Source organism: Homalodisca vitripennis, chromosome X, assembly GCF_021130785.1.
Source record: "Homalodisca vitripennis isolate AUS2020 chromosome X, UT_GWSS_2.1, whole genome shotgun sequence".
NCBI lineage: Eukaryota > Metazoa > Arthropoda > Insecta > Hemiptera > Cicadellidae > Homalodisca > Homalodisca vitripennis.
The window spans coordinates 66,574,715-66,597,256 of NC_060215.1; the positions used below are offsets into that span (position 1 = coordinate 66,574,715).

Below are 22,542 nucleotides of genomic sequence, written 5' to 3' on the forward strand. Positions count from 1 at the left end.
GCCTTCCGTCTATAGCAAGGTGGTGCCTACGAATACAATTGTACAGATCAATAAATTCAACATTAAAGTTGTTACACATCAAAAACAACTGCTCGTTAAGATAATCTAGAGCTATGTCATTGATATCCCGACGCCTTAAGATGCTATTTAAAATTATCTTAGCATTAGGAAATTCAGTCTTACAAGTATACAACAGCTCAGCCATCCTGTGCAAAACCTCTTTCTTGCCACAACCACCATCATATCCAGCCCCACCATTATAACCCATAGCCACATCATTTGTGCCGACATGAATATAAATAACCGGTGGCTGGACTTGAACATAATCTTTAAGTTTTCTCTTTATGTTTAAAATTTTTGCACCAGGATTTACATCAACAGTAGCTCCCCTATATACACATTGTTTACTTGAAAATCTTAGTAACGAATCCCCAATAACCAGGCAACTTTTCAAGGTAGACGTATACATATTATTATTATTTACAACATTGGGACTACTCTTTTTATGTATAGAATCTCTATTACTATTTAAACTATTTACATTTTTTCTTAGGCTAAGGTGGCTGTCCGTGAGTTCAGGGTCCTTACTTGACTTACAATTACGACACCGTTGTCGTTTGCTACTATTAGATTCCCTAATGACAGACATCCGTTTCACGTCGCTCTCCACATTCCCTGACTTCTTACACCTCTTAGACTTAATACATTGAGTCATGGCATCCTCTTGCTGGCTCGTCCTCCACACTCCAGAGACACTTTTCACACGCCCAGTGTCATGGACATCCTCCGACTCAAACGACGCTAGTTCTCCGTATTTGTTCTTTGTCTCAACGATGGGGACGGCTGACACCCTGTTAAGTTTATTTTTTGCCTTCCTTGTCCGATTGTGTTTTACAATTGACCATTTATCGCTATCATCAATGGCTTGAGGAATTTCCTTAATGTTAGACTCGATCACAACCGGTTCAGTTGTTTCTACGATTGACAGATTACTTGTGTTCTCCGTAAACAGCTTGTACCACTCATGGAAACGAATGCCACCTGTCGTAGTTTTTTTGCAGAAACCATCATTAATGAACTTTGTGTTTACTAGTACACTCAAGCCACACTCAAAAGAGTTATTTTGTTGACAGCAGTTCAACTCACACAAGTTACTCTCACTGAACCCAAGATTGCCTGTTACTAGTTTTGCGGCAGGCATGTTACTGCCGTGGAGTGAGTCCAAGTGATACAGCTTCTGGCCAGTAATGTCGACAAACAACAGGGTCCAATGCGAACCAGTATCCGACTTGAAAACTAGAGGATTGTCACTAATGCATAGAAATGCATAATCCGAATTAAAGAAATTTAACTCCTTTAGGTGGGCATTCACATCAGCAGAGCTGCCATGCTTTATTAGTTGAGTCAGTGTTGGACCCAAAAAAACAACTTTAGATAAGCTGTCCTTATTGTTTTGCTCAAAAGACAGAAAGTAGGAATCAAGAATTGAGTCATCAATCCATCTACTATTCAGCCAGGATTTCTGTTCTAACTCAGCAATAGAAGATCTCAGCTCCGTCACAATACCTGTCAGCTCTGAGTTTTGCAGATTGGAAGCAATTAGATCTGATTTTAGCTTATCAAGAACACTATTCCTGTCAGTGACCAAAGATTTCAATGACAAGCAGTCATGTGTCAGATTCTCTAACTTGGTTTTAGCATTAGTTAAGCTGGAAGACAAGGTGCTATTTTCTCTTAAAATACGGTCCTTTTCTTCTCGGATAACGTCTAGCTCATTAAATGATTCATTTAAGTCAGATCGCCTCCGTTGTTTTTCTTTTTCAAGTCTGGACTCAAGAGTTAAAATATTACCTTGAAGTTCCTTAATTACAACTTCAGAATGTGATGTAGTACTCAGTGATTCATCCAATCGCTTAAGTAAGTTGGATATATTTAGCACAAGATCAGATAAAGTAATGTGAGGATGATTCGCTTCTAATTTTTTTAAATTCGTATACAGGCTCGTGACAAGGGACTCGGTATCATCGTTAAGATTGTTTGTATCTGTAAATATTTCTTCTATTACAGGCATTGCGACATTTGACATGCCACGAGTAATCACCATTTTTAAAGAATATGGTACAAGAATAAATGGCAAATGAAATTTAGTAAGTTATGAAATAATAATACATGCTTAATTGGTAAAATAATAATTTACAAAGATAAAAACAAACATGCAACAATAAAACTAAGAACAAGAAACATAAAAGGCACTCCAATTTTTGTGGACAGACAGTTCAAGTCCAAACTGATGGAACAGCAACAGTCACAGAACTTCTCAGCCGGCGTTTGAAGAACAGCAAACCGCAGTACAGGTGAGCAGCAATGTAGTGGTGAGGGAATTGAAGGCGCAATCAGCAACACTCGCAGCGGGTAGGTAGGCCAGGACCGCTCGTGACAGTGATTAGTGACAGAGCAGGGATATCTCGGCGGCGGGCAGCGACTGGCTGTGTTGGCAGCGGCGCACGGTGGCCGCGTCGAGACTCGAACTGCTCACGGTCGTGTAGTCCCGCTGCTGCACGTGTCCTTGAGTTTGGTTAGCCACGACAACCACATTCAGCTACTTACAATTGTCCGTCAAACCACAGCATGCAAATGTTCTACCGAAGCACAATTAAGCCTTCCGACATATTAAAAACTATGTAACATGCAAATAATTATGTAATTTGAATAAAAATAACAGAGCTTTAAAACACCCGTCAATCTTCTGCAGACCAGAGTCTGCCAACCAGTGGAGTCTATATCCACTGATGTTGAAACATCTGGTGCCTGTAAAACTTGTTTAAATTTACCCAAATCTGCCTTATCAAGCACCCATTTAGGTCTTTGGGGCACATTACCTGGAATATCAAGAACTTTAGTTATGACCGGTGCATGGTCACTACCGTAAAGGTCAGAGGAAACTGACTAATCGAAGCGGTAAGCAATTTTGTGGTGTGCACACGGTTAGGTCTAATACTGACCAGGAACCTGTTCTCGAGCAAAGATAAGTTGGCGAGCCGTCGTTCAATAAAACAAGATTCAGATAATCAAGGACCTTGGAAATCATGTTGCCCCTTGGAGAGCAAGTGGTAGAGCCCCAAAAACGATGGTGGGCGTTGAAATCGCCCACAAGTACGAAAGGATGAGGCAATTGATTAACAAGGTCCAATAGATCTTTTCTTGGAAGACATTCTGGTGGCGGGGGAATATAAACACAACAGACGTGTAATTTAAATGGTATATCTAGCTTTATGCATATTACTTGTAGAGGTGTGTTCAAAGGTACCTCCACTGAATTCAGAGAAGGATTTGCGAGAACCATAACTCCTCCACATGCATGTCCGTCATTATGGTTGTCATGGCGGAAGATATCCCATCCCCTGATGGAAAATTGGCATGCACGGCGAAGCTTGGTTTCCGAATACATATGACATTTGGTTTTATTTGTGATGCTAGTAGGTTCAGGTCTTCCAGATGGCTTCGCAGTCCGTTAATATTCCATTGTATAATATTCGTATAATATTAGGTTTTGAAAGTAATTTAGTTTTTTGTTTTTCAGCAGAGCTCTTTTCACAGGTGCTAAGAAGAGGAGAGTGTCATGAACACAAGTTTTGTACATAATCGTGTGAATAATTTTGGTTTTTAGTTTTTTTTTTATATATTCTGGTAAGATACATATTACATTTTTTTAAAGTGTACACATACAAGAATATGTCTAAACATCTTCAAGAAAAAAAAAATTTGAACTGTCCATACTGACTAATAATGACAGATAAGAATATGTTATAAATCAAATTTTCCATTTTTTAGAAAATAATTTCTTGTTGTGTTATTTACAATTCAATTTTTTTTTAAATTGTCACTGGTTTTATTATTACATGTACTTCAATACAATTATAAATTTTATGTATAAAATATTTTTTGTTTACATTGATTTTGGAGTTGAAAATAAAAATGTCATAATAAACCTTTTTTATTTTAGGTTTTAGTACTTTTTTATTATAAAACAAATAAATGAAACTAAAATTGAATATGTTTATCTTATAGAATAGTTAAAGAGAAGAAAAACGAAGTAAAACATATTGTACTATCTTTAATAGTAATGTTTTTAGAATGTTTTATGTAAAGTACTACAAAAACGGTGATTTAGGCCGGGATGATTTCCGCTAGTCTGTCGCGCTAAGCGCCCGGTGGCCAAAAGGGTTAATGGAAAATCTTTATTCTACAAAGTTAATTTTCACACGTTCTTTATATCTAATCATAGATTTACCAATAACCATTAAATGTAAATTTTATTTTTTATTCATTTCTTTATTTAATCTTTATATGATCTAAAACATATAAAAATCTATTTGGTAAATAAAATTTAAAAATTTTCTAATTCTACAGTAATTTGTAAACCAAATTTAGAATTTTATTTTTTTAAATTCAAAATTGTACATTTATTATTCTTTACTAATTTACACAACTCTTTAATAGTATTTATATCTAAATTCTCCAACTCGGTTTAACTCTTTCAAGTTCATAAATTAAGAAAAATTGTATACAAAAACTTTTTTTAACTTTACACAACATTTTTAGATCTCTTCTTAATATCAAAGAAACAATTTGATAAAAATTCACAAAAATCTTGGAAGTTTACTCGTTTAGAAACGTTTTAAATTCTTGAAAATATTACAAAGTTTATGAAGAAAATTCTATTACAAATCTGTCAATTTCCACCAAATTCTTTCAAAAAGTTAATAAAACTAATAAAATTTATCAAAATTTTAGAAAAATCATTCCTTAATTAAATATTATTTATTACATAGTCAAATTTATTTCTAATTAAAGTTCTCAGGAAAATTTCCGGATTACTCCCGGTTTCTCGGTCGGGTGGCCACCCAGATTGAAGAACTTAGTGCAGAACACATTCTGCATTTGTAATCTATCAATTCAAGAATTAAAAATAAAGTAGGCAAATAAAAATGTTTCCTTTATACATTTTTTTAAAATTTTGATAAGTTTTTAAAGATTTTTAAACTGAAAGAATTTTGATGAATGAGCATGATTTTTAATTAAAATTTTGAAAATATATTTTTTCATAAAATGCAATATTTTTAAAGAATTGTGAGCTTATAAAACCAATTTTGTTGAATTTGAAAGATTTTTCCTAGATTTTTTAAAATTTAATAAAATCTTGAAATCATTTTCAAGAATTTTGGGCTTCTTTAAATGAATGAACTTCCAAAATGTTGGTGAATTTTGATAAAAATGTTTCTTTTGATAAAAAAATTTAGAAATTTGGAAAAAGTATTTCTTTTGTATGAATGTTTATTTTATAAATGAACTTAGAAGATTTAAATCAAGTTGGATAATTTAGATATAAAAAATTACATGAATTATAAAAATAAGAAATATAAATATGGGGAGTATGTAGAGATTGATAGATGATGACTTGTCTACTGATGATACAGTGATGACTAGGTCCATGGCTAATGAAAGCTCGGTTGGTAATGAGTGGAAAGGTTTTGTACTGTTATATTTTTCGAACATCAGCGAAGCAGTTGATGTGTTATCCTATATTTATAGCCCACGTAATAAAATTTGGAGTGCTGTCAATATAAAATTGGGATTGCTGCTTGCCCAAATTATTTGTTCTTTCTGTAGCTTTTCGATTCAAGGCTACTAGTTCTCACTACTTCTCTAGTAGTTTCCGATAATCAAAATTCCGATAATCGAGGTTTTATTGTACCAGAAATGCTATGGTATTTGCTTTAACAGAAGGTTTCCTTTATTAGGACAGTCAAAGCTTTACTTAGGCCACACAAAGGAGAAAATATAAACAAACAAACACACGCACATGATTTGTTAATAATTAACCATAATATATTGAAGATTTTTGAATGTGATGAGTTAACATATGCCTACCTATTTCTGGGTCTCTCATAGACATCCATTTCAGCCAAGGGAATACCGACCATACCCAAGAACTCGTCCACCCCCATAAAGTTACGATGAAGAACAGTTAGGATTATCTCAGCTGTATTTCCTTGTTTTGGGATTTGTCTGAAACATTTCACAAACCATCAAAAATGTTGAAACTATATACTTAATTCTTACCCACTCTCATAATACATACTTCATAAATTATGATACTAAAACAATATGACAATAAAATAGCCAAGTTATGCCGGGAAACACTGCTAATAACAGCACTAATATGCAAATTGAATAAGGTTAGGTTCAAAAACACATTTTTTTCACAGAATGACTAATGTGACTAGTGCTTGATTTCTTAGTTTTTACAAGTTCCAAATCTAATTTGAAAGTGGAAACAGTGTTAAAGCATTTCAGCTGAGTATCAATTTTCAAAATATATATAAGTTCTTAATTACTATTTTTTAACCAATGTATTATTTATAACAAAAGTCTACTTACTTATTTGCAGACCAAAATCACATGGTATTGCATGGTTGTCATATTTAGTAAATACTCAATAAACATAAACTTCTAACAGTAAAGAAACAATTATAAAGTATTATTTTGATTATATATACAGTTATAATTTAAATCTCAAAGTAAGAATGAAAAATATTTTATTTCATATTTTTGGTCAAACTAGTGTGTAACAGGAAGTGAAAGTTCTGACATTGACTATTTAGTGTCTTCCTGATACAATATCAGATGTAGTATAAGTGAGCCTGATTAATCATGAAAAATACTGTATAAGGAATTGGAACAGCTCTTATCACTCTTATCACCAATTGAATCATCTGAATACAATCTGGCCATTCATATAGTGGACTACAGATGATTGCTGACATCACACCAGTTTGACTGGTCATAGTCTGCTAGTGTTTGTAAACATTGCAGACAACATTAACTCCTTATTTCACATATCTAAGCCTGACTGTAGAAATGTATTTATTTATTTTTTGTTTTGAACTATTCTGTAAATAACTTTAAATGATCTGTAGGAGTAAATTTAAATAATATTTTTAAACGTCTTGAATTTGTTTTGTAAATAAAATGTCATCGAAAACTGTAAAATTAGTTCCTAAAGGGTGGAAAAGAAAGGAAATAGTTAGGAAAAAAGGTATAAGCGCAGGGAAAGTGAATGTTTATATTTATTCTCCAAAAGGAAGAATGTTTAGATTAAGGAAGGATCTCTTGAAATATTTTGAGGAAAATTAGCTACCGTACAACATTGATGATTTCAGCTTTAAAGCTAATAGACAGCCATCAACGGAAACCAACTCTATAGAAACAATAAATAGTTCTGTTCCGTGCTCAGGTGAAAACCCAATATTAGACTTAACTACAAAACTCTGTGATAAGTCCATAAAACACTCATCTATTTCTGATGGAGAAGTGTTCATCTCAGAACCTACTGAAACCTCGTCTGACTTTGAAGAAAGCCAAAATCTACAAGAATTTTCTGAATATCTTTGTCAGATTAAATATGATAAGGAAAGAGCCGAAACTACTCTTCAAAATCTTGAAAAGGAAGCACATGAATCAGTCATGGAATATGAGAGGGAAATAGAACCACTGAAGGCAGATAATTTGGTCTTAAAGAGGGAAATAAAGAAGAATAATGAAGAAATCAGTAGTCTAAGAAACAGTTTAAACCCTGAAACAATTATTGTTGAAAATAATGTAGAGTTTCCTGTAATCTGTAAGAAATGTAACACAGTGGGGACACAAATTACAAAACTAGAGCATAAAATAAATACTCTAAAAAAAGAAAATCTCCATCTTATGGAAACAATTCAACCCTATCCACTTCCAGATGGAGAATTGTTAAATGAAATAAAATATTTGGAAAAAAAAAACTTACCAATCTTGAAGAAAAATACTACAAAGATATGATGGAATATGAAACAGTTGTAAACATTCTGACTATTGATTTGGACACTATAACATCTGAAAACAACACCCTGAAAAATGAGAATCAAACAGACAAAATTGGAAACGGTGTGGTGCAACTGAGAAGTCAACAAAACAAACATGTAACATCTTGCTCTAATAATAAATATCACGGTAAAGAAACAGAAATTATTAAAATAGCACAGGAAAAACAGATACAACAAAATAAGCCCATTCTAATAATAGGCAATTCTATTATAAAATATGTTTCTGTAACAAATGCCAATGTAATGTGTTATCGAGGATCAACAGCCAATGAACTCTGTGATATAATTAAGAATATGAAGAATATGATTCAAGCTCCAAAAACTGTATTTATACATCCTGGAACGAATGATTTGAGTAACAGCAAATGTCCGGACGAGGTTATGGGAGCCATGAATAACTTAATAAAATGTACAAAAAATAAGTTCCCACAATCCAAAATTATTATAAATAGCATTACTCCAAGAAGAGTTACTTGGTCTACAATCCTGTATCGTGCAAACCAAAATATCTGGTGGCTTTGTAAAATCTCAGGAGTGGTATTTCTTGACCTGGAAAAGTATATTACAAATAGATATCTTGCAAGAGATGGTGTCCACCTTTAATCGAAGGGGCACAAAAATGTTGGATAGGGTGCTAGCACATGTTGCTTCCTTGTGTGACAAAATTTATCCAAACGTTGTAAACAAGCATAATTTTTCTTCCCAAACTGCACAAGTGGAGGTGCTTAATCAGTACAACGAATTGAAGTCTTCCTACAGTGGACAGAGTAACCAGAAACATTATCAAACTGATGAAACCAAGTACCTGACAAAAACCAACATTGTAAAATCAATAGATTTTCCATTTGAACTATTATATCTTAAAGAGTTCCCACCATTACCTTCAACTTCTGATGACGCAATCATCCCAAATTCTGTCATACTCCAACCTGTGGAAGAGGTGAAACAAGCTCATCTAGAGTCTTATGTCTCAGACACTTCATCATCTGATTACAACAGCCAAGGACACCAGTTCTACACAGATCCTACCATGCGTGAGTGTCAAGTGAAGTGTCAAAAAGTGAACGGTTCGGATATGATCTCACTACCTCACTCTTGTCCTGTGTCTGTTAAGAAAGATTGTAATAGCCATAAGTCTAATAATCTTTTTTTAGCCAATTAGCTCTGCAGAGTAAAGAATTCCTAGGGAGGATTAGATGTAAAAAAACTATTGTTAAAAAACCTGATATTATTTCTTGCACTGCAGGATCACCAGATCAGAGATCACATGTAAAAAAAGTGGGCAACAAAATACATGATTATTACATAAATAATAAGAACAAATTTAAAAATTATAAAAATATTTTAATTTTACACCATAATATTCAACACTTACCATCTCGCCTAGATCAGTTACAAATCAATTTAGAGGAAATTAAACCTGACATATTGGCATTATCAGAAAATAAAATGACTGAAACAGACTTAGTATATCTCAACATAGAAAATTACACAGTGAGGTCATTTTTTTCTCGTAAAGGTGCTCTTGGTGGTGGGGTTATAATTTTGGCTCAAAAAAATATTACTAGCAAAATTGTCTTGATCCCCGAGGTGCAGGAAATGGTAACAGAAAAAGAGTTTGAATGTTGTGTAACAGAATTTAAAATTGGGAATTATTTTTTTTTTTTTATTTTGGCTTGTATATATCGGTCCCCTGACTATTGTTATGTAAACTCTTTTCTGAACAAATTGGAAACCCTCATTGATATTCTTTGCAATAAATACATCAATGTCATAATTACCGGAGATCTAAACATAAATGTGTTAAAAAAAGATAATATTTACCATAAGTTTTGCAATATTCTTAAAATGTACAATATGGATTACAAAATAGATTTTCCAACTAGAGTAACTCACAATTCAAAGTCAACCATAGATAATTTTATTACAAATATTAAAACTAATAAGTTATTAGCGGGTGGTTTAGTAACCAAAATTGCAGATTACGATGCTCAATATCTTAAGATAATGGACATTCACAGTAGTCATAGAAATAACACTAAAACAGTATGTAGAAAGTTTGATAAATGTAATTATGAATTATTTTTCAAATATCTCAAAGCTGAAGAGTGGTTGGAAGTCTATCAAGCCCCTGTAGAAAACAAATATGATACATTTCATAACACATTTTTCTATTATTTTGATGTAAGTTTCCCAAAAGTAACAGTTACAGAAAAACCATTCAAAACTCAAAATTGGTTAACAAATGTTCTGAGTAATAAAAAAACTGAATTAGTGGAACTAGAAAAAATGTTTAGATTCTCAAAAAACTTAAGTCTTAAACCAATCATTGATGAAAAAAGGAGATCACTGAATCAAGACATTACCAGCACACAAAAAAATATTATGAGTAACAAAATTTTAAGATCCTCAAATAAAGCCAAAACCACTTGGAGTATAGTTAACTCATATTTGAGAGAATCACAACAGAAAATTAACAACATAACACTGCGCAAAGAAGGGTTGCTAATCAGTAATCCAAGAGCAATTTGTGAATTTTTTAATGATTTCTTTATAAATATAGTTGACAAATTAATAGTACCAAATATAAAGCCACAAAAGATTAGTCAAGCCCAACAAAACTTCAATTACAATATGAAAGACATTTTCCTTCAAACCAGTAACTGAAAAAGAAGTACAAAAGATCGTTCTCTTTTTTGAAAATAAGTACTCTGCCGGTGTAGATGGAATTCCTATGACAGTAATTAAAGGTTCAGTAGAATTCATCAAGAAACCTTTAACACATTTAATTAATTCTTCTCTTATTTCGGGACATTTTCCCTCAAAATTAAAAATATCAAAAGTCATCCCAATCTTTAAAAAAGATGATACAAAAGAAGTTTCTTGTTATAGACCAGTGTCGATTCTACCCTCCTTCTCAAAAATCTTTGAACGTATTGTTTATAATCAATTACTTAAATTTTTAGAATCAAATAAATTATTAGACGAAAAACAGCATGGGTTTTTACCAGGCAAATCAACTATTACAGCAAGTATAGAATTCATTGAAAATATTATAAATTCAGTTGATGCCAGAAAAAAAGTTATAGGTATTTTCCTTGATTTATTACGTGCCTTTGACAGTGTATCCCATGCACTGTTGTTAAACAAACTCAAAAATTTAGGAATAGTAAAAAAAGAACTAAATTGGTTTACTTCCTATCTTAACAATAGGCAACAATACGTGGAAACACAGTTCACAGAAAATATCAAGGGCAACACTTATTTAAGGAAGGTCGACTCAGCCCAGCAAACAATCAAGTATGGCGTTCCCCAAGGCTCAATATTGGGACCCCTACTTTTTATTTGCTATCTTGGAGGGATAACCAAAAATATTAATCAAAGTAAAATGTGTATATATGCAGATGACATTAATATGGTAGTAACGGGCAATTCGAACAAAGAGATAGAGATTTCTGCCTATATTGAGCTAGCAGCCATTGAAGAATTCTTAAAAAATCATAATCTGTTATTGAATTTTAAAAAATCCAATTTCATAACGTTCTCGACAAAACAAAATCGGCACAAAATTCAACCATCACTTATAATTGGCATAGATCTCATAACACAAGAAAATTGTACCAAATTTTTAGGTTTAATCATAGATGAACACCTTTCTTGGAATAAACATGTTAACAATGTATTAAATAAAATTTCATCTGGAATCTACGCCTTACGGCGTATGTCAAAGTTATGCGACCAAAGTGCTCTAAAAAAATTGACTACGCACTCATTCATTCACATTTAGCATACGGAATAAGTATCTATGGAGCAACATCCAAACAAAATCTTGACAAGATACTAAAAATGCAAAAAAAAAGCAGTTAGAATAATATTAAACCTAAACAGACGAGATTCAGTAAAACACCTGTTTAGTGAGCTCAAAATTCCAACAATTTATAGTCTTTATGTTACGGAGGTCATTAAATATGTTAAAAGTAATTCTACAAAATTTTTAACAGTAAAGCATGACTACAATACACGTAATAAAATCAGCACTGACAAACATAACTTGACATTCTATGAAATGAAAACAGAATATATGGGGAAAAAATGTTTTAACTGTTTACCCAAAGGAATAAAAGATTACAATGGCAAAAAGTTTGATAGTGAAGTAAAAAAATATTTCACAAATAAAGCTTTATACTCAATTGGAGAATTATTATCAAACAATTAGCAGAAAACTGCTTAAAAAATAATAGTAAATGTTAGTGTTAGTTTTAATATAAGTTTTAGTATTAGTTTTAGATTTTTATAGTTATTGACGCTATTCATGTACAGTTGATGTTTACATTTAATGTAGCTCAATGTATGTTTTGGAATAAAGAAAATTCTCTCTCAGATGTTGTGAATAGTCCGTAAAATATGACACAACGGAGTCAATTCGTCTGAGATCAATAAACCATATACACAGATCGATATTTGTTACAGATCTAACAATTAATACACCTGTTCTTTAATACATAACATACTATATATGCAAATTAAGTTTATGGCTATGAATCTTGAATAATATATCCATGCAATACTTTTAACTTTAAGGTGTGTGTGTCACAATTTGCAAATGTCGAATGATAAAAAAATAAATGCTAAAAGTTTTTTTTTAATTGTATGTGGTACTAGAGGCTGTTTTTACCTTGACAAAACAATGAATATATACTCACAGTTCACATTTTTCATGCCATTCCACAGAATCAGGTGCTTTTTCCTTGACTGATGTTTGATATTTCTCTTTACCCAAGCCAATTGTAACAAATGCATCATTGGTACCTGAAAAATCAATAGCAATGTCCATAAATTTATGTGCAATACTGATGTAAAAATAAAAATAGACATTAAAAAATCTTATATAGTACTATATTTTGTTTTTGTCAATCCATTCTTACTGAAATAAAGAATAAACGTGTGATCCGTGAGTAGTATTATTTCTAACAAATTGGTAATATCCACAGGACCAAGGCCAAATTTGATCTACAATTTAATATAAAACGGGCTCTACTATAAAATATCAGAATCAGATATAAAAGATCAGCTAAATTCGTTAATATATATACTATACAATGCCTCAAATTATGAGTTACAGAAATGACAAAATCACATTTTCAAATTGAGCAGACAGTATGAGGCAATGTAAATTTTATGAGGAAAACGTACGACTCTAAAAAACAAATTTCAATTTTAAATTGCACAGGATGTTTAATAAAGATCAACTTTAAAATTAATATAAATTTATTCAAAAAAAAGCTCCAGTTCTGGTTATAGTGTCATGTTAAAAGGAAACATATCAAGCTTTGACTCATGTACTTTGCTAGTGCAGAATCATGCCGAATCAAGTGCTCGCGGCAGTTACGTTAAAGGTGGCTGCCTTTACAGGACTGGGGCATGCTAGCGGTTTGTTTTGGTTTGAAGAATCAAAGTCGGCGACAACAGTTCAGTATAATTTTCGTACCAAGTACATTAAAGATCCTCCTAGTAGTTCCATAATTTATAAGAGGCATAACAGTTTTTTAGAAACGGGGTGCGCAGTAAAAACATAAGAAATCATCAGGTTGTCCAAGAACATCTGACAAAGTCGTTGAGTAGGTGAGACAAAGTTTTGTCAAAAGCCCTACGAAATCGAGCCAGCATGCATCACGTGAGCAGCAAGTTCCACTTACACGACGGTTTGACATGTGTTGAGAAAACGTTTGCATTTGAAATCATACAGATTGTAGCTTTTATAAGCAATTAAAGATACTGATAAGATTGTCTGGAAAAATCTTTTGTGCGGATATGTTCAATCGATTGAATGATGATGGACATTTCTACGATAACATAATCTTTTCTGATGAGTCAACTTTTCACTTAAGTGGCAAAGGTTAGCACACACATAACTACAGGATTTGTGTCAGTGAAAATCCACAAGAAATATTGCAATGTGCTCATGTTAGCCCTGAGCTGGAAGTTTTTTATATGTTGAGCAAGAAGAAAATGTACTTTTTTCCGTTTGTTGCATCAAAGGGATATGTTACAACAATTTCTGACACTACAGATCGATGAGGATGGCTGAGAACGAAATGTTTACTTCATGCAAGATGGCGCACCATCATATTATCTGAGCAACGTCTGAGAATTTCTCAATTACCGCTTTGCAGGTCAATGGCTTGGCCGTACTACGCCAATTGCATGGACCCCGCATTCCCCAGACCTAACACCGTAAGACTTTTTCTTCTGAGGCTTCATCAAGGATATGGTGTATGTACCTCCTTTGCACGACACTCTACCAGAACTTAGAGCAAGAATCTACGCCGCGGCTGAGCAAGTTACACCTACAATGCTAATGCGAGTTTGGAAAGAAATTGATTACCGATGAGATAAGTAAAATTAAATTTTATACATGGTAAATGTGAATAACACCACAATTTGCTCATTAAAAAGAAAATAAAAGTAAATATGGTATTAGCAGCATCTCGTTAAATATATATAAAATATCTAAAACAGTATATACAGTATAAATTAGATAGTAAATAAATAACAATAAAACAAATAAAAGGTAACAATAAATAGATAGCATTACAACAAATAAAAATAACAACAAAATAAGTGCCTTTGGTATTTCTCCAATTGAACACTCATGTGTTCAAGCATATATTTTTCTATTACAGTAAGAGTGTATTTCTTATCTATTAATAAAACTGTCTAATTTTTCTTTGATACTAAGTCAAATATAGTAAATATATAGGGATGGAAGGGTCATAATTCTATTTTTTGTTTTTTAATTGGAATGCAAGAAACTCTATTGCCAACATTTGCTATTATTCTTATTACTTTCTTTTGTCAAATGAAAGCAGTTTTAGCACTAGTACTGTCTCCCCAAAGGGTTATACCATACCTTAGCTGGGAATGGAAAAAGGCATAATATGCTTTGATTAACATTTTATTACTGATACTATACTTTAGTTCCTGATAAGGTATGTAACCCTAGCTAATTTTTTATATACAAAACCTACATGGGCATCCCAATTTAATCGATTATCCATGTTTATTCCTTAATATAATAGCTTAACAGGTTCTGTGTACTTACTATCAAGGAAACAGTTTCCATCAAGAGTAAAAATTAAATTTTCTGTGTTACTATTATTTACCACCAAAAGGTTGGCTTTAAACCATATAACAGTTCAGTAATTGCCAGCTAGTGTTCTAAATTTAAAGTTTCCAGATGTTTATTGCTATTTAAAATAGTTGTGTCATCTGCATATAGAACACACCTACAAGGCATATTAAATGAAAAATCATTTACCGCTACTACAAATAGAAAAGGACTGAGCCTTGTGGTACTCCTAGTGAAACATTTTGGAAACCAGATACATCTTTATTTTGTGAGACCATCTGCCCACTATTTTGTAAATATGATAAAAATAAACTAAATTCATTATTTTTTACACCATATTTAGGCTATTTTGGTAAAGATATTAAATACTAAAACAGCCTTACAAACCAACACAATAGTTGCGATATATAATTTGGTTATAACGATTTAGGAATCAATTAAGGAACAATGCATTCATTAATTATGGACCAATTAAAATGTCAGTAGCCTAGTTTGATGTGTCAACAGCAATATTCTTAGCCACAGCTTTCTCCTAGGATCAGTATCAGGCATCTGCATTTCCCATCAAGGAATTCTTGCATTGTAGATCATATTTGTCCTTATAAGTCCCTTGTGTCAAAAAAAGGAGACATTGTTGACTGGGAGAGTAAAAACTCCCAGTCAACAAGGTTAAAGTTGGTGTGAACTCTGTATTTTCTGTTAGTTAATATGTAATCAATAATATCAAATATTTTAGACATAGGTATTAAAAGTATAGAAATTTAAAATTCAATTACTTACCACTTTTGCCTTTCAATAACAGGCCTCTGGCTCTTTGAACTGGAAAATAAAAGGAATTAGTTATGGTTTATAATGTAAAAATTGCAGAATCAATAATGTCAAGTTCTTCATTTTAACCCGGTCCTGACCAACCGTCAATGTATCACAGTGTAACATTTTTTTAGATTTCCACCACCATTTTGGGGAATATAACGCTGAAAACTAAATGGTAATCAAATTTACAATTTACAACAACTTAAAATATGCAGTTTTGTCTTTGTTTGCATTGAATATACTTATAAAGAGATGTTAAACAAATTATTGCACTAATATAGTGTCAGCTGGTTACTCAAAAGTTTTTGTTTCTGTATTCTCTTATACAAAATAATACTTTTTGCTTGTGTTTTATTTGGTAAATATATCCAGATGTTTTAAAGGTTTCACAAATTATTTTGCTATTAAAGGCAATACATATTTACCAATTTTGGAACCAGTCAGATTCCAATATTGGGCTTCAAGTTATGGTTTTTATACAATTGTGAAAAAAAGCTTAGGAATAATCCTGGGCAGTTTGGGGGCATAGTAATGTTTTAGTTCTCGTATCAAGAGAGTTAAATAGGCATAAAAAAGAGGTATGTTAAAAAGTAAAATTATTTCAAATGTTTATGATTATTGAGTAGGCTATTAAGGTGGGAGAGCTTTGTAAGAATTTTTTGAAATTAGTCTCTCCAAACTATTCCCACAATACCTAGGGTGTTTATTCGTCCCCGCCTTAAAGGTTTACTTCATGGTTACTCGTATTTGTAGATTACAACTGTATTAAAAACATTCATTAGTTTTATTTTATTTCAAATAAATTAACTGAATGAATTATCAGGGAATATTTTTCAATGGTTTAAAGTAGAATTCTTTCAGATACCATGAAATGTTTCTTTTGTGGTTCTCAGCTTCAAGGATTTGGTTGGGAAGCTTTCATTTGGCACCACTCCCAGTGTTGTTAATTATAGTTCTTAACTGCAATCAAATGCTTAACGGAATACCGTTTGGACTTATACCAGTAAATTAATTCATTTACTGGTAAATGGAACAAACACTTTTTTTAAACGTTATATTTAAAAATTAAAATGTAATTTCAAACAAATCATTTAATATAAAAATATATTTGTACAAATTTGTTATAATCAGTGTTGTATTTCTACATAATATTTTTATAAAATTATTAAATCCTCAATGCTAATTGCAATTTTTAATACCTGCTACAGGCACTGTACGTGTCCGTTTCAAAAGGTCGTTTCAAAACAAGAAAGGAACTTTAAGATTCAGTATTGTTTAAAGTTAAGCAAAAGCATTTTCAAAACCTCTAGTTTCTAATTGTAAAGTTATTTGAAGCCAATTAAATATGTAGCTGTTTCAAAATGTCAAGCACAGGCTGTTCAATTGCTAATGATTATTTCACTCCTATCCGAATTAAAATTTATGACAACAAACCATACTTACACAGTGACTGAGATTACTTGTCACTGGCTTATTTCAGACATAAAATCTCAAAACATAAAGTATAATCAACCTTAAAACAGGCCACATGGTACATAGCACAAATTGCAGGCACAATTAAACCATTGAGGCCATCACTCCAGGAAGACGCTGGACTCTTGTGTTCGAGGTAGTTTAGATTACTAAGTAATATAAACATAACTAATTTAACTACCAAATGATTTTTTTAGTTCTACATAACCAAATAGTTTTCTGAAATTAATATTAAAATGTTAATTTGAATAAAAATGTGTACTTATTGAGATAATATTAAGGCAAAAATTTTTATAAACTATAAAATTATATTTTTATAACGTATTTTTTGTTATTAATTCTATTATCACAACGAAATGAAAATTTGTATAAACAAAAAAGATGTCACATGAAGCTATAGCTCATTTACGTATTTTAACATTTTTACGTTTTTATCTTCAGCTGTTTTTTTGACCTGGATAAAGAATTGCCTACGCTACCTATTTTAAATGCCTGTGATTTCATGTGGAGCGTTCAAAAATTGTTCTACTTGTTCTGAATTAAGAAAAGTTATCTTAAAGGACTATGAATTTAAAATATTTTTGAAAACCCAAAATTGACCGCACAATCTTAAAGAGCAGTATTTCGAAAGACCTAAAGTTGGACAATAGTTACACATACATACATTTTATACACCAACAAAATAACTCAAATTTCTATGTAAAATATTATTGGATAGCTCAAATGACTTCAGTAACTAATACTTGAACTACTAGTATGTTTGGCCAGTGAGGTATTCTAAAACCGGAGTACGCATGTAATATTATGGAGCACTCTGATAATTTTGAACAGAAGCATGCATATTTAAGGTATGTATTACTTCAGTGTCTACACAAAATTTTACCATAATTGTAAATATTTTCTAATTACCTTAAACAAATTTAAACTTTGCTTGAGAATATCCAAAATATCACGTATAATATATTTACGATTAGTTTAATTACCTAAGTGGACACACAAGTGATTATCCGCCTTTTTCAGCAGAATCAAAAGTCACACTAAACATTCCAACATAGTTCTAAACAATGGTCATCTAGACCAATTAACAACTCAAACTCTTTATACCAACTCACTGCCTCTTGACGTCTCCCTTCAAGACGAACTGTCAATTTCATGTTTTGAAAACACAAGGATGAGTACCACAGCAAATGAGACAAAAAACCTAACTGCAGTAGGAAACAATGCAAGCAACTTTTCGACATCAGGAATCAGACATGCCATTGACCAGAAACTGACTGACTCCGTGATAGGCTCTAAACACATCAACACATCTGGCCGAGAAGACAGCCTGACTACTCACGGTACCCAGCACACATCTCTCCTAACCAAGAACACAAAAGGAAACTTCTACAGTGTTTCTTTTCAAGTTGCAACTGCTAGAAAACATAAAACTCTACAAAACACAATGTCTGTCAACCCTAAAATAAAATTGAATGTGAACAAGTCACCACCAATAAATGCAAAAATAAGACTAGCAGATGAAAAATATGAAGATTTCTTTTTAAAACACATAGAGTTCTATAAAAACCTTTTGAGAATAGATAATACCTATGTCAGGACCAACCCGCCACTAGGCGACAATACTTCTGCAACTGCACCCTTGACTCAAGAGCCCTCTACACAACAGATTCACTCTTTTCCCAAGACCCAAAGCCAGAAACTACTGCAAGCTGATGTGCAACAACCTAATCATTTTTTATTACACAGCAACAAGACAAACAGCAAAATAAAAATACAATAATAAGCAAAGGAAAAAGACACTCTTCAAAAATTAGTATCCTCCACCAAAACATAAGGAACCTAGAGAACAAAAGAGAGTAACTCAACCACTTATTACATGACACCTCTCCAAACATATTAGTACTAACAGAACATGGTCTAAAGCAGAATGAATTGTTGAATACAATAATTCCTGGATACAAGCTAGTCACAAATTTCTGCAGAACACAACATAAATATGGAGGAGTAGTTATTTTCACAAAGGATGACACAGTGATTGAGGCAGAATCTATGAGTGTGGGAGATCTTAGTGAGGAACTTACATGTGAAATAGCAGTGGCAGCTCTAAACATCAGTAAAACCAACATTACTATAATTGGAGTGTACAGACCCCCACAAGCAAATTTAGAAGATGCACTCAGAATTTTGTCACAAGTTTTAGAGCAAACTGAACCACATAAAAGTAGCGTTATTCTGGTAGGTGACATAAACATTGATTGTTTAAAGGTACACAAATCCAAAAACAGATTTGAAGAGACTCTAGCAGCTTATAACTTTAACAGACTAAACCTTCCGCCAACTAGAATTACTTATCACTCAGCTTCCTCGATTGATTGTGTTTGTACAAACTTCCCCTTAGAGATCCTCAAAGTGCACATACTTGATACAGGTCTATCAGATCACAAAGGACAACTCTGTGTGCTAGATATTACCACCGCGCAACCAAGGCAGACATCCCAAATCAGAAGACGAATAAATGTTAATACACTTAACCACCTTAAACTTGGCCTTGCACAACAAATGTGGACCGAAGTCTACTCAACGATATCAGCCGATGAAGCCTATAACAATCTTCTAAATACTATGACTATGGAAATAAATGCTGCATGTCCACTAAAGAAACTTAGGCAGAGAAAAAGCAAAACCTATGTTAACTACAATGACATAGAAATTACCCAACTAAAGCAGGACTATCTTCAGTTGCTTCGTAGGTATGAATTGACAGGGCTAGAGAGAGACAGATCTGCCATGGCTAGTAAAAAGAAGCAATATGACCTAAGACTGAGGAAATTAAGGCAAGAGAGTGCAGCAAACCATATACAGCAGTCCAGCAATAAATCCAAAGCAGCTTGGGAGATAGTGAACTCTGAGAGGGCTACAAAAAGAGGGAAGAAGAACAATCCACTCATCAAATTAATTACTGAAGGGAAAACCATAGAAAAACCTGAAGACATTGTAGAAGAACTCAACACCTATTTCTCAAACATCGCAGAGGACACATTAAGAGCAGCTAGCAACCTAAATCAACCATCTATTAGAGTCACAACACCTAGGCCCAGGCTAACACAGACAAAGCTTATTCTAACAGACACAACTGTGAGGGAAGTTGAAGAAATCATCTCCTCCCTGAAGAATAAAACCTCCAGTGGTCTAGATGAAATCTCTGCTAAGCTAGTAAAACACTGTGCTGAAACAATCATTGCTCCTCTTGTTGATGTTATAAACAAATCCTTCAAAAGCGGCATTTTCCCCTCGGCTCTCAAAGTATCAAAAGTGTACCCAAAACTGAAGAAAGGAGCCTCAACCAACCTCAGTAACTATCGCCCCATTTCAATAATTCCCACCTTTTCCAAAATCTTTGAGAAAATCGTCCTGAAGAGACTCATAGACCATTTGACACAACTTGACCTCCTCACTGACCGCCAACATGGTTTTTTAAAGGGTAGATCTACAGCCACAGCCTTAACAGACCTAGTAGAATTTATTATTGATCACATTGACAAAGGCAAATACACCACTGCTGTTCTCCTTGACTACTCAAAAGCGTTCGACTGCCTTAGCCATGATATCATTCTTGACAAGTTAGAGGCACTAGGGGTCCAGGAAACTGCTAAACACTGGTTTGAAAGCTATCTCAGAGGACGGAGTCAACTGGTAGAGCTCAGTTACATGGAAAATGGTGTTACTCGAACAGTAAAATCAAAGTTACGTTCGATTGAAAGAGGAGTACCACAAGGATCGGTGCTTGGGCCTGTACTTTTTATACTTTTGACAAACGACTTCCCTGACTACATCAAGGACTACAGTTCGGTGGTGATGTACGCAGATGACACAACCCTTTTACTGAAAGGAGACACACCAGAGGACATCAGCATCAGTGCATACATTGCCCTAAACATGACATACGATTACTGCCTTACAAATAACTTGGTAGCAAACCCTTCTAAAACAAAACAGATCAATTTCAGCAGAAGAGGTGAACAAATCCCGGCCCTTCCTGATATTGACCTTGCAGACCAAACTGACCTTTTGGGTCTCACTCTAGACTCAAATTTGACATGGGGCCCACATGTTGACATCCTGTGCAAGAAACTCAACTCTGCTCTCTATGTAATAAGAAGAATTAAATGCATCAGCAACATAGAAGCAGCAAAGATGGCATACTATGCTTTATTTGAGACATACTTGAGGTATGGTATAGTAGTATGGGGTGGCACATCAACTACCAACTTAAATCGTATACTCACCATCCAGAAGTCAGCTATAAGATCCATAGCAAACCTAAAAGCACGAGACAGCTGCCGAGAAGAATTTAAAAACCTCAAAATTAAAACAGTAATCTCAATTTACATACAGGCAGTCATACTCCATGTTGATAAATTAGGACTCCCAAAAGAAACAAGATTACACTTTCATGACACTAGACATTCATCAAGAATCCCCGTTGCGAGACATAGGACAGCTCTTTATGAAAGAAAACCATCATTCATCGGGGCTAAACTCTACAACCATCTCCCTGCTGACTTCAGGCTACTGACAGGCGAAGCGCTGAAACACAGATTGAGCTCCTGGTTGACAGATAATCCAGTCTACTCAATCGAAGAGTTTCTTGACAAGATCAAAGACAGTGGACTTAACTTAAGAACATGATAACATTGTATATTCATCCAATATTGAATTGTTTAACCTCAACATACTTGACACCATTCTCTGTACTTGATGTTCAGAAATAAAGCATTATTCTATTCTATTCTATTCTATTGTTGTTTAAAATTATGAACATCTATATACCTGATACAATATAGGGTTTGTTCTTTTTATCAATCTCTGTTAGCTACTATTGGATAAAATAATTTGGATACCTGAGTTTGAAAGTTAACCACAAACTAACCAGTACAGCTACAATAATGGGAGTAGCATTAAAATATAGCTTATTTATTTTGCCTTTAGACTCATAAAACAAATAATTTACAAACAATAACTCCCAAGTTCTCATGTCGATGACAACGAAAAATAGTTGTAGGTGTACTAATTTTTAGTGTAAAATTATCGAATACCAAATTTTGAATACCTTGTATACACAAATTCATAATTTTATTCCCTGAATAGAATCTTAATTAATTAATTTAAATACAGAATAACCTAGTGTAATTAAATAATATCCAGAAT

General features: G+C 33.0%; 1 protein-coding gene across 4 annotated transcripts in view; it reads right to left on the reverse strand.

The window, feature by feature from the left end:
* Positions 1-22,542, reverse strand: part of LOC124369107 (rab11 family-interacting protein 1) — a 74,233-nt gene that overhangs the window by 45,605 nt on the left and 6,086 nt on the right. For 3 of the 4 annotated variants that reach the window (XM_046826859.1, XM_046826857.1, XM_046826856.1), the window contains exons 2-4: positions 15,829-15,867; positions 12,623-12,728; positions 5,932-6,069 (exon numbers count right to left, since the gene is read on the reverse strand). In XM_046826859.1, coding sequence (XP_046682815.1) covers positions 5,932-6,069; positions 12,623-12,728; positions 15,829-15,867 — 283 coding nt within the window. Of the gene's footprint in view, positions 1-5,931; positions 6,070-6,441; positions 6,670-12,622; positions 12,729-15,828; positions 15,868-22,542 lie in introns of those variants that run through there. The other variant, XM_046826858.1, reaches the window with a different exon arrangement.